The 15,380-nt window shown below is 36.2% G+C and overlaps 1 protein-coding gene across 2 annotated transcripts in view; it reads left to right on the top strand.

The window, feature by feature from the left end:
• The window catches only part of LOC106870789 (ADP-ribosylation factor-like protein 5B), a 109,836-nt gene extending 101,561 nt beyond the window's left edge, over positions 1-8,275 (top strand). For both annotated transcript variants that reach the window (XM_014916993.3, XM_014917001.3), the window contains exons 6-7: positions 3,009-3,160; positions 7,639-8,275. In XM_014916993.3, the coding sequence (XP_014772479.1) occupies positions 3,009-3,160; positions 7,639-7,687 (201 nt within the window). In that variant the 3' untranslated portion in view covers positions 7,688-8,275. The remainder of the gene's footprint in view (positions 1-3,008; positions 3,161-7,638) is intronic.
• Positions 8,276-15,380: the final 7,105 nt, after the last annotated feature.

The following is a 15,380-nucleotide window of genomic DNA, read 5'->3' as shown; positions in this document are numbered from 1 at the left end:
CATAAGGAGAGCAGATGGCTGAAATCAGTAGGGTCCCAGATAATTAGCAAGAGGGTTGGCTGTTTGCTTCCTAACTCTGACTCTGTACAGCATCAGTGGCCAAGATACATAGTTCACTGCAGCTTAGTTTACCTAGTACTAAATGGGAATAGGAATTGTAGGTGATTGTAATAACTAGCAGAAGTATCACAGAAGTATGATTTGGTTGGTTTTTCAATACTTTGTTCAATTCTTCTTGTGAGAAAGCTACAAGGTGCAGCTGTGTGGTAGGAAGTTTGCTTCCCAACCATATGATTCTGATTTCAGTACCACTGCGTGGCACCTTGGGTAAGTTACAAAGAATTTAGTATTCCATGCACACCTACAACCAATTGAAATTTCAAATTTGGAAAGCTGGCATGGATATTCTTTAGGTTTGTTTCTGTTGATTCAAAAAAATTTGAGTATATATATATATATTATATATATACTGCATGCACTAGTATAATGGTAGCATTCTTGTTGTGAAAACAAGGAGGTGTGGGTTTGAGTACCATATGTATGAGAAATCCTACTTTTTCCGTCGAGGGCTTATATGCCCCATCATTAGACTATTTTCTTTAGTCATTGCACGGTGATCGCTTATAAGCTTTAAGCTTATAAAATACTATTATTATTATTTACAGAATATATATGTGTGTGTGTGTATGTCTGTGGCCACGTAGTTCCAGTTTTTTAACCCATTGCTTGAAACTTCTACTGCAGTTGAGTTGAATACTATCTTGTGGATGGAATCTTATAGACAAACATTGTGCAGAAGCTTGTGAAATGTGTCTGTGTAGACTGATATAAAATAGTGCATCAGGTTGTTTTATGCAGAAAGTTAATTAATTGAGAATATGATCATGTGAAACCTTCAATACAGTGCAGTGACTGAAATCTGTAAACGAGTGAAAAAGTAAAATGAAAAAAGTGTATATAAAGGTACTATGTCTGAGGAATCTAATAACATCAGTGTCCAAATAGAATGATGTATTATACTTGCTCTTATAATGTTATTCTGGAACAGAGACGTACACATTCCTCTCATCAGTACACTTCATGTAAAGTGTTTTTCTTTGTAAATGGGAGTTACCAATATATATTTTTATTATATGATTCTCTTTTGGTTTTGTATGTATGTGTGAGAGTATATATATATATATATATATATATATATATATATATATACGAAGGGAAGTTAAAAATTATCCACACTTTTGCCATAACATATCTTTATTATTGTCACACTGCCTTCTGTGTATGTGTGCTTATTGTTGGTACTATTGTGGTCAAGTGATTGAACTTTGAGCCTGATTGCACCATTTTTCTTTCTGGCTCCACTAGCAATATGCACCAAAGAAGAACAAAGAGCAGTGATCCAGTTTCTCTGGTCAGAAGGTTTATCAAGTGCTAAAATTCATTGGTGGCTTTTAGCACAATACAAAGAGGGAGCAGAATGCCCATCAGCTTTCACCACTGACAAGGAGATTCAGCAAGCTCGAGAGATGATAACGGTGAACTGGCGAGTTATCATTGATGAGGTAGCTCGTTCTCTGCAGATTAGTCATGGTTCTGCCTATCAAATCATCCATGATGAGCTTGGCTTCCATAAAATCTGTGCAAGATGGGTGCCAAGAGAGCTTACTGCAGAGCACAAGCACAAACGTCTTGAGGTCTGCCAATGTTTAGTCGATCACTACAATGAAGGCGAGGAATTTTTGAGCAGAATAGTCACAGATGAAACGTAGGTCTGTCATTATGAGCCAGAATCCAAAAGACAGAGTATGGAGTAGAAACATCCTTGCTCACCACTGATGAAGACATTCGAGTCTCAGTCTTCCACAGTAAAAGTGATGCTAACCCATTTTTGGGACCCAAAATGGCCTATGCTGGAAGACTACCGGGGAAAAGGGGTGTACAATCAACAGTGCAAGATACAGTGCTTTGCTGTCCACCAAAGCCGAAGCCTATTGTTGAAGAAAGTTTTGTTGTTGCATGACAACGCATACCCACACATGGCCACCCAAAACGTTGAAACCATTAACCAATTGTGTTTTGAGGTACTGGAATACCCTGCCTAAATAGAAATAGAGACTATATAGAAAATTGACGTACTTATTTATTCCCAGCTTTTGTGTAAATACATTGAAAAAACAAGAGTAATTTTTGACTCTCCCTTGTATATACATACATTATATGTGTGTATGCTAGCATGGAAAGCAGACGTTAAGCGACGATGATATGAGGCCTAGAGGTTCGGGCATGTAACCCCATTTCAAAATGTCATCCGATAATCACTCCGGTAAGGAATATTCGGATAGAATGGGGCGTGCCAAAACTAGGCCGTAACAGCTGTAAGATTAAACTTCTGTTCATCCTCTAATTCCTTATGTACTTTGTACTTCTATATGTAAACCATGTTGGCAAAATAACATAGTCTGCCATGGACACCTGTGCTTTGGTTCTTTCTTTCTTTTTCTTTTCTTCCTCTCTTTTGTCACTTTTGCTATGAATTAAATTAATGAATTCAACAGGATACACCGTCTGCAAGTAGTTGGGTTCAGCATATTATCCTCCATTTTCTAATTGTTACACAAATTTTGGGTAAAACCTCCACTTTTACCTGCTCCCATTGATTGCACCTAGTATAGCACTAGTGTAGCAATAATTGGGTACCCTCCCAGCAGTATACTGGATAGATACTATCCCTTAGTGGGTTGTACCCCCAACCCCTAACTCTCTCACGTTATATATATATATATATATACATATTTATTGAAACTTAAAGTGTGAATTTGTCTTCCTACTCAAGATTCCAAGGTTGAAGTGGTGTGAAACTCAAGTTACAAGACAAATTCTCAGTTTTAATTTCATTTAAAAAAACCCATATCTTCTGCAACACCCATTTGTTCAACATAAAGCGATGTGTATATGCACACACACAAATACACATAATTTTTTATTTTCTTCCATCTCTTTCTTATTAGGATTTGCGTAAATCTGCCATGTTGATTCTGGCTAACAAACAAGACATCAAGGGCTCCATGTCTGCTGCTGAGATCTCCCAACAACTCAATTTGACCTCAATAAAGGACCACGTATGGCATATTCAGGCCTGCTGTGCCCTTACAGGTGAAGGGTAAGTAGATTCCTACACAAAAGACTCGAAATTGTCCACTAAATGCTGCTGTCAGCCGTGCTGGTCCTTTTTTACCCAATATTTAAAAAATGGTGTATGGTTGGAGTGACATGATCTGTAGGGAGAATGAATGGTGTTGGAGCCATGTTTGTGTGTGTGTGGAGTGTTTGGTATCTTATGAAGTATGCTGTAAATAAGAGGATGTGGTCAGTCAGTCTGTGTGTGTATGGGGGATAAGTTATATTCTTTTCCTATTTACTAACAGATTAATTTATAATGTAGCACATGATTTTATACACATATACATACTCCCTTCTATACTCTTTACTCTTTTACTTGTTTCAGTCATTTGACTGCGGCCATGCTGGAGCACCGCCTTTCGTCGAGCAAATCGACCCCAGGACTTATTCTTTGGAAGCCTAGTACTTATTCTATCGGTCACTTTTGCCGAACCGCTTAGTTGCGGGGACGTAAACACACCAGCATTGGTTGTCAAGCGATGTTGGGGGACAAACACAGACACAAACATATACACACACATACATATATATATATATATATATATATACATATATACGACGGGCTGCTTTCAGTTTCCGTCTACCAAATCCACTCACAAGGCTTTGGTCGGCCTGAGGCTATAGTAGAAGACACTTGCCCAAGGTGCCGCGCAGTGGGAATGAACCCGGGACCATGTGGTTGGTAAGCAAGCAACTTACCACACAGCCACTCCTGCACCTATAACCATTTTTCCATGTTGGCACACCTAGTGAGGTCTTGCAGCATCTCACCACTGATGACAGCAAGTGAGAAAGATTCCAGTCTGTGTAGTTGTGTTATGATTTTTTTTTTGTGAGGAAGATTTGGTTTTTATGTCATTCATTTCACGAACCCCTTTATAATTTGAGTTTGGATTTTATCTGGACATCAATGGTAGAGAGCTTCTCTATGTTTGGATAAAAGTGTCCTCTTTTACTCTATATCAGTTTTTATTTTTTATCTTTTACTTGATTCAGTCATTAGATTGCAGCCATGCTGGGGCACCGCCTTGAAGACATTTTAGTTGAAATGAATTGACCCCAATACTTATTTTCTTTTTAAAGCCTTCTACTTACTCTAGCGGTCTCTTTTTTCAAAAGCACTAAGTTACAGGGATGTAAACACACCAACACTGGTTGTCAATTTATGGGTTTACTTCACTGGGTTAGCTAGGTGTGTTTTAAATAGTGTTGTGATGTTAGGGAAATAATAGTATCTAGACAAGAATAACTCAATTTAAATGTTATTGGTGTTAGAGAGTTTGTGGTAGTTATATGTGGTTGAGAAGTTATTAATAGGGACTGGAAGTTCCTATGTTGTTGGTCATATGCATATATGTGTTTATATGCGTGTGTATGGGGGGGGGGGATGAATAAATTGTCATCTGAATTATGCAAAAATGAAAATACCACGACATCTTATTTGAACAGATATATTTACCAAAATTACATAAAAATATCTTGAAATACTAAAGAGTAAATTGTTTCAATAAAATCACCATTGGCTTCAACCACAGCCTCCACGCAACTTCGGAATCTCATGCTACTCTTCTGGACGGTTTCCTTGTTTAAGTTGGTAAATGCTTCCATAATCCTTGCCTTCAGTTCATCTTTGGTATTACAAGGAGTTTTGTTGGTCTCTTGCTCAACTGTGCCTCACACATAATCAAAGGGGTTGCAGTGTGGGGAGTTAGGTGGCCAGATGTTAGGGGTGATGTGGTTGCAGAAATTGTCTGACATCCATGACTGTGTTCTCCTGCTTGTGTGGCATAGTGCAGAGTCCTGTTGCCAGACATAGGGTCTTCCAGCAGCCATCCTTGACCCAGGGCAGCACTACCTCCAGGCACTTGATGTAGACCTCTGTGTTGAGTCTGAAGCTATGTGGGTGAGATGAAGTTGTTCCCTAGCTAGAACTGAGCTCAAGAATGTAGAAGTAACTAAATACTGAAGGCATATTTCATCCAGTGCTCTGCTCTGTGGCAGACTTGTCCATGGAAAAACAAGCTTAAAATATATTGATGATGATGAAGAGGAGGGTCATGGTTTTCCACTTTCAATTATAATAACTATATCTATGATTACAATTATTATAATAACTATATCTATAATTGGTGCACAACTGCAGATGTGGCTGGAATGGTATGGTTGATTAAATTACTGCCAGTACTTCACTTTATTTATCATGAAATGTGAAAAGCAGAAGTCAACCTCAATAGAAATTGAACTCAGGATGTAAAGAGACACAACTAAATATTGCAGGATGCTTTACTTAGCTTTCTACCATTTCTACCACCTTAGCATCCTTATGGTAATATTAATGATAATAATCATACTTGAGTACAAGTTTGATTATTGGAGAACAAAGGACCATTTGGTGAAAATAAGTGGCATGGGGATAGAATTTAAAGATGATGGTCACATTGACTTGAGGTACCAGATAAATTTACAAATGTTTTGGTAGGTTTTGGTTTAACTGGCCACAATATATATTATTTATAAAATTTGACAGCATTCTTATTGATTATTTCCCAGTTATCTTCCTTTCCTCTAACTTCTACTCTCTCCTTACTTTGCTTTTTAAATTTTCCAGCATTCTTTCTGCTTAGATTATTATGTCCTGTCAGTGCATGTTTTATCTTGTGACTTTACCCTGTCTAATTCTCTATTTTCTTTTTTCTCTCTCTCTCTCTCCTAATCAATCTATTCCAGTATCAACAAAAAAAAAACATTTTCTTTCCTCCCCTCTCTTTCCCTCTCAAACATTACACTACCCAAAATGTTAGGCTTTACTACATCATTATGGCAAACCAATTGACTTCATATTAGAATTGTTTGTACTCATTATTTACTGATGCAGATCATCGCTAGCTTCCTTAGAAATTACTTTTACTTTATTATTTTGATCACTTTGGGATTAGATCTTGTAACCAAAATAAACATATGCTACCATATATTTTAAGATCTTGTGCAACTGAAACCTTTGTGTCTTTTTGGTCAGCTGAAAGCAGTTTTGGCACAAACTTGACCGACACATCTCATACCCAAATCTTCAGTGATAATGGACTGAACTGAACCATAACTCATGGATGGTGTTTTGACAATTTCCCCTCACAGCTGCACACACATCTGTGATATTTTTCTCAGTTCTGCAGGTTGCAGGTCTCCAAGAACGTTCATCAATATCGACATTTCTTTTGGCCATCTTGGAAATGTGTGAACCACTCGTACACTTGTGTGCGGTTCATACATTCCTTTCCATACACTTTCTGCAACTTTGCACAGGCCTCTGAGCTGGTATTGCCATGATAACTTTCTCTATCATGATTAATGTGACAATCACATGCTACACACCTTCTTTCCAAGCATTGCTGTAAACAGCAGATTTGGGCTAGAGTATTAAAACTTAGTGTGCATGCACAGCAGAGTTCAAGGTCAGTCTTTGCAAAGAGTCTTCACACTTGCATATTTTTTGATTTGTTACTATGGCAACAGTCCAAATATTTATTGATCAGACCTTGTACAAAGTGTAATGTTGTATGGTAGTGAAAAATGGGCATTGCATGTAGGAGAAATATGAGGACTGGAAAGTACTGAAGCCAACATAGCTCTCTGGATGGGTAATATTTGTATACATAAGTAATATAGCACAGATGAGCTGAAAGAAAAATTGAAGAATGTACAAGTGAGAAAACTGAGTTGCTACAAATGTGATGCATATAGCAGATGCCAATTACATAAAGATGTATGAAGTTATGTGGAAGGAACATGCAGAAAAGGTCAAAGAAAACATGGGAAGAAGTGGTGAAAGTTGATCTTAGGAAACTGAACTTCATAAAGAGTATGATAAAAGACAAGTTGTGAGATGCTTTGCTAGTGATCTATCCAACCCATGTAAGCATAGAGAAACAAATATGAAATGATATATGTTGCACATAAGTGCAATAAGTCTGGTTTGAAGTAGTTATCTTTCTAATTTTAGATCATTGTTCACTTAATATGTTATTAAGCTTTTAATTCTTCTGATGTTTTCATTTCTTTTTCATATTTTTTTTTTCAAACTTTTAACTTCGTCATCATCCACTGTTTTAAATCCAGGTTTTGTCCCCGTTAATGGGGGTGGCCGGATCTACCTCAATGTCATAGCAACCATCTCACCAGGTTTTGGGCATCCTCCTTTTTCAAACCAACCTTCTTAATCTCCTCCTCTGCCTTTTCTTTGGTCTACCTCGCTTTTGCGCTCCTTTTACCTCAAACACAATCACCCTCCACAGAACATGCTCTTTGTCCCTCCTCAACACATGCCCATACCATCTCACTCCATTCACCCTTGCCAACCATTCCGATTCCTCCAACCCCAGCATTCCCATTACATCCCTCAATCCTCCTCTTATCAAACAGCTTCACCCCACTTAATGTTTGTTATATTTTTCCTTCTTGTAGGTTGTATCAAGCTCTTGACTGGCTCGGAAACCAACTTTGGCGGAGATGATAGTTATGTGTGTAGGATGTCATTTCCCATTGTTCTCATTATAATAAACATCATCATTATCATCATTGCCATCACAACAACTACCGCCATCACCACTACTACTATCATCAATATCATTGTCATCATCATCTCCATCAGTATAGGCATCACAGTCACTGCAGCACTGTTAGCTGCCGTTTATGGCTGCTATCTGTCGCAGCCTGCTGAACAAGAAGAACTTGCTAATTGTGTATAAACTAAATCCATCATGGAATCCATTCGTCGTCGTCCTATTTTATGGCTATCGATTCCAGGGGCAAACAACAACAACAACAACAACAACTGGAGGAAAAAGAAGAAACTGGCGTTTGGGGAAGCAGTCAACTGTTTTCACCCCCTCTTGTAATACCTATTGTAAATTTGCTTTTCTACTTGTAGAATATTTTTTCCTATTTTTTGTTGCAAAAAAAGTAACAAACCGAAACATTGTTCTCTCTCTCTGTTTCTGTTAGTCTGTTTATCAATTTAAATGTCTAAGACCTATGATGATAAAATATAGAAATAAGAAATAAAAGAAAAAATTTTTTTTTAATCAACAAGTACAACAAACTCACTTGTATGTGGAAACAGACCCACTTGTATACACGCTCAATCAAGAGTGTCAGTAGGTGCTACATAAGACTGAGAAGAAAGTGTTTACTTCTGTGCTTCTTATATTCTTACATGTATTTCAGTCAGTCAAACTCATTATGTATATATACAGGAATTGTACCATAGCATCAGGTCAAATGAATAAGTGAAAACGGGTGGGTGTAAACTATGTAGGAAGCTTGTCAAATGGAACCAACTTTGTCAAACATACTGTCACACTGATTCTGCCTGAGAGTTATGCTAATGCTACAAGCACTTGTGGAATACTCAGCCACTGGTATTAGGCTTCAATGAATAGGCAGTTCAGTTCATTGAGCAACTTCAGTACTCACTGGCGAAAACTGATAGATTCTCTTTTTAACCCTAGATGAAATGACTGAAGATAAGAAAAAAAAGAAAAAGAAAACTATGAAAGCTTTATTTTGGGTTTACTTTAGTGAGATTAATGTATCAGAATATCAAAATTTTGGCCTTTGGGGAAGCAAAAGGAATTTTATATTTTGAAACTGATGATTCACAAGGATTTTTTTCCCCTTCTGCTTTTTGTTCAGGTAGCAAATAGAAGGATGAATCAACTGTAAATATTGAACACTTATTCTCCCTTTTATGCTCCTGAACTCCTGTGTATGTATGTGTGTTTGTTTGTATATATATATATATATATATATAGAATGAATGCATGCATGCATGTCAAGTGCTGAATTTTATGCTATAAGCTTTCAGTGATCTGCGTCTGTGATGTGACCCAGATTTGGTTCTAGTTGTAACTATTTCATGGAGAAGAGATGAAAGCCACAAATCTTATGCTCCTACCTAATGAAGTTAATAGGGCAGATAAATTACTTGGTAACACAAGAATAATTGCACTAATAAAGAATATAACACACACACACACACACACACACACACAAATTGATATTTTTTCTTCAAATTTCTTATGGTCAAAATATTTAATCTTTCTCCTTCTTAAACATCAAACACATTTTAGTAACTCTTTTTAGATTGAAAGAAAGATGATAGAAAAAGAAGAAAAAAAGGAAACAATGATAGGAGTTTATAATGATGCCTGCCAAATATATGGAGGAGGGGTGAATGGGGTTAGATGTTGTAGTAGTGGGATGAGGAAAGAGTAACTGTTATACTCCACTGGCATGTTGGTGCATGCTTCTGTTTAAAATGGTTGATGGTTTGATCAGGTGTTTCTTGTGCCACCTGACATATTTGTAGATGAACATATGTGTAAATACAAACACACATTTATGTGCACACATACAGACTAAACTGTCAATGATTCACCGAGGAATAGATAGTATCTTATCAATGAATGTCAGCTTGCTATCATCACTCTAGTTCTCATGTGTGCATATATATATATATATATATATATATATAAATAAATACACATACACCACTACAGTTTTCACACAACTTGTATATGTGTGTGTGTATGTATTTATATGTATATTGCTATGCTATCGTCATTATACTTACCTGAGATATTTCTATAATCACTGCTGAGTGCTGTTATGCCCCTGGTGAGGGTAAGTTGGAGGCATGAGTGAACTGTTAAAGACCAGCCCATGCCAGCATGGAAAAAAAAAGCCAAAAAAAAAAAAACGAATTTACCTCTTTCTACTTGTAATTTCCAGGTGTAGCTTGGAGAGAGAACTGAAATTTCACAAGGCTGACTTGTGACCTGTTAAGTGTTAAAGAGGCATTTTCATGTCATAGTTCCTTCTCTGTTCAGCTGTATAAGGAAGGTACATGTAAATATATTACTGTTTGTGATGGTCTTGTTTTACTCCAGATTAGCCCTGATCAAAGGCAGTCCAGCCTTGGCCGTCCAGTCTTTTGTATGTCCAATGTGTTTTTGTTTGTGTGTGTGTTTTTTTGTCAAGACGGTAGGGTGTGATCTGAGGGAAATTTGACTGCTATTTCTAAGCAGGCTGAGCAACTGCATAAAGACTTCCCTCATTGGCTGGTGTGTGTTAATATAAAGCAGTTTGATACATTGCTTTTACAATGATGGTAAATCTGACAAGAAAAGACGAAAAAAGAAATCAGTCAATAAATCAAAAATTAAAAAATACTTCATTTATTTGGATTATTATTTATTAATTTTGAATTAAGAGTTTTTGGGAAAAGAGGGAAGGGACACAGGTGAAAGAAAAGAAAGGACTTATGCATACATGCTTGAAATGTGAATACATACATACATACATACATACATACATATATATAATCCTCTCATTGTACAAATGTGTGCACATGTATGTATCTGTATATACATATTGTGTGTTTGTATGCCTGCATGCATCTTATATATATATATATATATATATATATATATATATATATATATATATTGTGTAAGAGTGAGAAAGAGAGCACATCACTGTTATTGTCATTTGTATTATTTAACTGGCTGAAGAACATAAAGTATCTATTCTATTGCCACACTATGTCCAGTTTGCAGCCTAGCCCACTTTATTATAGTCATTGTAAGACGGTGCTACGTAATGTTGTAAGCAGCAGAAGCACTGTTTCATTAATATTCTCTGCTGTTTTCTATCCAAGTCATTTGATGAATGTTGTCTTGAGTAAGGACTTGGGCTCTGCCAGGCTTAGCTACTCTTGACACACTGCTTCAGGCTAAGATATTCTTAATGATTATGGGACTTGTATATGTCTTTATGCATGTGAGAGGTTCTATTTTATTGCTTATGTGTACATGATGTATACATATACTCACATTCCAGAGTTGTATCTGTCTAGCAAGTGACTTGATTTGAGACCTTGACACTGAAGCAAACATTATGGAAGAGTCATTGCATGACACACAAAGTTGCATGACTGTGATCTGGGTACTGGCACAGGAACTTACAATGATCTAGTTGATATATATATATATATATATGAATGGATAGTGACAGTTCAATACATGCTACTAATGTTTCAATAGCATGGCAATTTATTCATAATCAGTATATTATATATAAACCAAAATCAGCAGGCATTTCTGAACCACTAGAAAATACAGATCAACTGTCATTATTCACTTATCTTCATGTATTCTATTTCTTCACCTTATGATGTGTAGTAAATATTGTTACAAGGATTGAATTTGTGGAATACCTGACATCATTAAAAAATTTCAATTGCTAATTAATCTTGTGACTGGATGATAAAATAGGAATCCTTATTTGTATTCCTACAGTGTGCGCCACTACTCCATTACACATTGGAAGTCACCCAGCTAATAACCACGATCAGTAAAATCCAAAGCAAATTATGTATGTATCAATGTACATATGTGTGTATGGGTGAGTGAATATGTATATCTGCATGGATGATGTGGCCAAATGGTCAAGAAGTTTGCTTTGCAGTCATGAGGTCCTGCATTTAATCCTACTGTGTGACATCTTGTGCCAGTGTCATTTTCTGTAGACTCGGGTTAACTCAATTCTTGTCAGTAAAATTGGTTAAATAGAAAATGGACATCCATCAGAGGGTTTTATACCCCAAATTCAAATGTCTGGCTTTGTCATCATGCTTCTGTGTCATGGTGATTCTGCTTGAGGTTTACATTAATGGTAGACAAGTGTTTGTGGAATATTCAGCTACTTACATGCTAATTTCAGTGAGCAAGTAGTTTAGTTGATTGAACAACTAAATACTCAACAAAACCAATGGGAATCGATTTACTTTTTTATATATCTGTATCCATAAACTCACACATATGTGTGTATGTAATATATATATACATACACATATACAGAGAGATGCAGGTGTGAATATGGTTAAGCTTGCTTCTCAACGATATGATCTTGGGTTCATTCCTACTGTACAATATCTTTGGCAAGTGTCTTCTACATGCCTGGGCTGACCAAAGCCTTGTGAATGGATTTGGTTGACAGAAACTGAAAAAAAAGCCTGTTGTTTGTTTGTGTGTGTGTACCTGTGTCTTGATATCATGTAATGATTGTAAATGAGCATCACTGTCATATAAGTGTTGTTCATTTCCAGTTTTCCATGGAAAAATAGAACAACCTTACTTGGAAACAGGTAAGGGTTGGTGACAGGAAGAGCATCCAGCATTAGAAAAAAATTTACCTCAACAAGGTCTATCTGTTCCATGAAAGCTTAGAGAAGTGGACATTAAATGATAATTAGACTGTCTTGTTGTTTTGGTGAATGAGGGTTTAGCAGGAAACAGCTGCAGTGTTCTCAGTTTAATGTTTTGTTGCCATTTCATATAGGAATACAGGCCTATCCAGTATTTGCATATCCTGTTGCAGTGGTGATCATCACCTGGAGCTAGATTGGACCTGGCTCTGTGCTTGGTTCTTTTCTCCTTTGGAGTTTTGATTCTTGTTGCTTCTAAGTTGGCGATGGTTAAGAAACATGAGCTTCTCCACTGAGCTTTATTCAGTGCTACCAATTACCATGTGAAAGGCAGTGCTCTAGCATGGCTCCAGTCTCTGGCTGAAACCAATAAAAGAATATACTCTAATATCAAAAATGAGAATTCTTTATCCAGAAGATGGAGTTGAGTACCAACATCCCAATGTGGCAGGCTTGATAATTGCTGTTAACAAGGCTACCATTGAAACCAATTGTAGCCTTGTTAACCCACAAATAAAGTATATGTGTATACACATTTGTACTATTTACTAATAAAGGATCTGAGTGGTTAGTGTGTTTTTATATATAGATAGATAGATAGAGAGAGAGAGAGATAGAGAGAGACATTGTCTTCTGTGATTGTAAACTGATTATTCTAGGCTATATCTAAACATTGATGAGTATGGTCACTCTATCTCTACTAACAGACTTGGAATCAGTCAGTCACTTTATTCGCTTCTGAAGATGGTTGTCTTCATTAACAACTGATTACATTGTCACTCATTAATTTATTTAGTTTTCTAAATTGATGAATTGGCAGAGATAGCAGAAATCAAAACTAAATATCACACTATATGCATATGCTTGCTGACTTGGCAGAGTGTTGAAGAAGTTTGCTTTGGAATCATGAAGTCCCAGGCTTGATTTCACTACATGATGGCTTGGTCGAATGTCTTTTGCCATGGCTTCAAGTTAAACCAAGCTTTGCAAATGAAATCAGGTGCAAGGAAACTGTAGGGAAGCCCATCAGATGGATTGTACTGGTTGTTCAGTGGGAGCCAGAGTAGTCACATATTGTGTTATTGATTTGGTCATTTGGTTTTGAGAATTATGTAAGTGTAAATATGTCTATTAAATACTTGCTTATTTTTATGTTGAAAGAGCAATTTAAGGTGGTAAGCTGGCAGAATTGTTAGCATGCTAAATTAAATGCTGAGTGACATTTCTCATAGCTTTGTATTCCTAGTTCAAATCCTGCCAAGGTTGATTTTGTATTTCATCTTTTCAGTGTTGATAAAATAAATACTAGTCAAGCACTGGAGTCAGTATAAGTAATTAGTCCCCTCCCCACAAAATTTCAGACCTTGTGTTTATATTGGGTTGTCCTGAAAGTTCGTGCTGATTTTTAAAGTAGAGAAAAAGGTCAATAAATACTTTCCATTACATTTTTAATCAAGCAAATATGAACCATTTTGTTCCACAATGCGTCTCCATCTTTCCTTTAACTCGAAAATACCCTCTTCCCAGAATTGAGGTGGTTTCATGGCAAATAAGTCGAAAGGTAAGCTACTATAAATTAGCACAAACTTTCCAGACAACCCAATAGTTGAAAGGATGATTGTTACTGAAAGGAGCATGCCAGAAAAATGCTTTAGTGGCATTTCTTCAAGTTTTATGTTCTGCATCCAAGTTCCACCAATGTTGACTTTGTCTTTCATCCTTTTAGGGTCAGTAAAATAAGTGCCAATCCAGCACTGGAGTTACGATTAGAAGTTGTCCTGTTGAGTATTCATATAATCAACTAGCCCCTTCTTCCAGATTTCAAGCCTTGTGCCTATGATATAAAGAATTTAAAGAGTAACTCAGTTGATTGAACAACTGAGTATTCAATGGTGAAATCAACAGGGGAATCTGTCATAATTTCATCATGTATGTATTTATGGATGTTTATTTTCAGTATCACTCGGGAGTTGACATTGCTTCTTCTGTCAAGGTTTTACAAAAGTCTGTACCATTATGAATACCAAAAATATTTGAAGGGAGTTGAATTTGTTGACTTTTATTTTCTTACTCTCTTTTTGCTGTCTTAAAAAAGAAAAAAAATACAAAGAAAGTAGATCAGGTCTGTACCAAAATAATAATTAATTACTACTTAATCATTTGTGTTGGTTGACAAAATGGTGGATTGGTGGAAATGGCATAAAACTACAACACAATGGCTTGAATGGTGTATACTTAACTTTGTGGTTTGACATGCTGAGTTTAAATCCTACTCCAGTTGTCTTTACCTTTTGTTCCTCAAAGATCTAAAAGAAAAGGAAACAGAAAAAAGTGGGGTGGGGGATATCAATACAAATACTAGTAAAATTATTGGTGTTTATTCAGTTGACCTGAAACTCTTCCCCTCAACACAGACAATTGACCATATTCTTAAGTTAAACACAAACACACAAAAAAGAAAAAGTCCTTGTTGCTCAAATTTTGACTAATCTACAAATAACCTTGCCTCTTGTAATCAAGAGTTTAGCATCAGTCAAACATTCTTATACTGCTGTTTATGTTCATACCACTTTGAAGCAAAATTATGTTTATGAATATTGTTTCTACTCCTCTTCTTCCTCCTTTCTCCTCCCAATTTCCTTCTTCCTGTCTTCTCAATGTTAAATATTGCTACCAGTTATTTTAACTTATTTATTGATTTATTTTTGTCTGTGATTGGCATCTGCATGTAAATGACTGGATTTGTTTTAGAAAAGGGATTCCTGAATTCAGTATAATTACAAAAGTATTCATTTGAAGAATTTTGGCTTATCCTTTTTGGTAAATTCTCTGTTTCTTTGAAGGTACCTTTAGTTTTGAAACCTTATAGCTTCTGCTTTCTAAATGTCCACACTCTATCATACTAGTCATTTTTTCTCTTGAATTTTTGTCTTTATTT

The sequence above is a fragment of the Octopus bimaculoides genome, chromosome 1 (assembly GCF_046866305.1).
Source record: "Octopus bimaculoides isolate indiv1 chromosome 1, ASM4686630v1, whole genome shotgun sequence".
NCBI lineage: Eukaryota > Metazoa > Mollusca > Cephalopoda > Octopoda > Octopodidae > Octopus > Octopus bimaculoides.
Note: the sequence above shows the minus strand (reverse complement) of the source record. Positions and strands in the feature narration are given on the sequence as shown.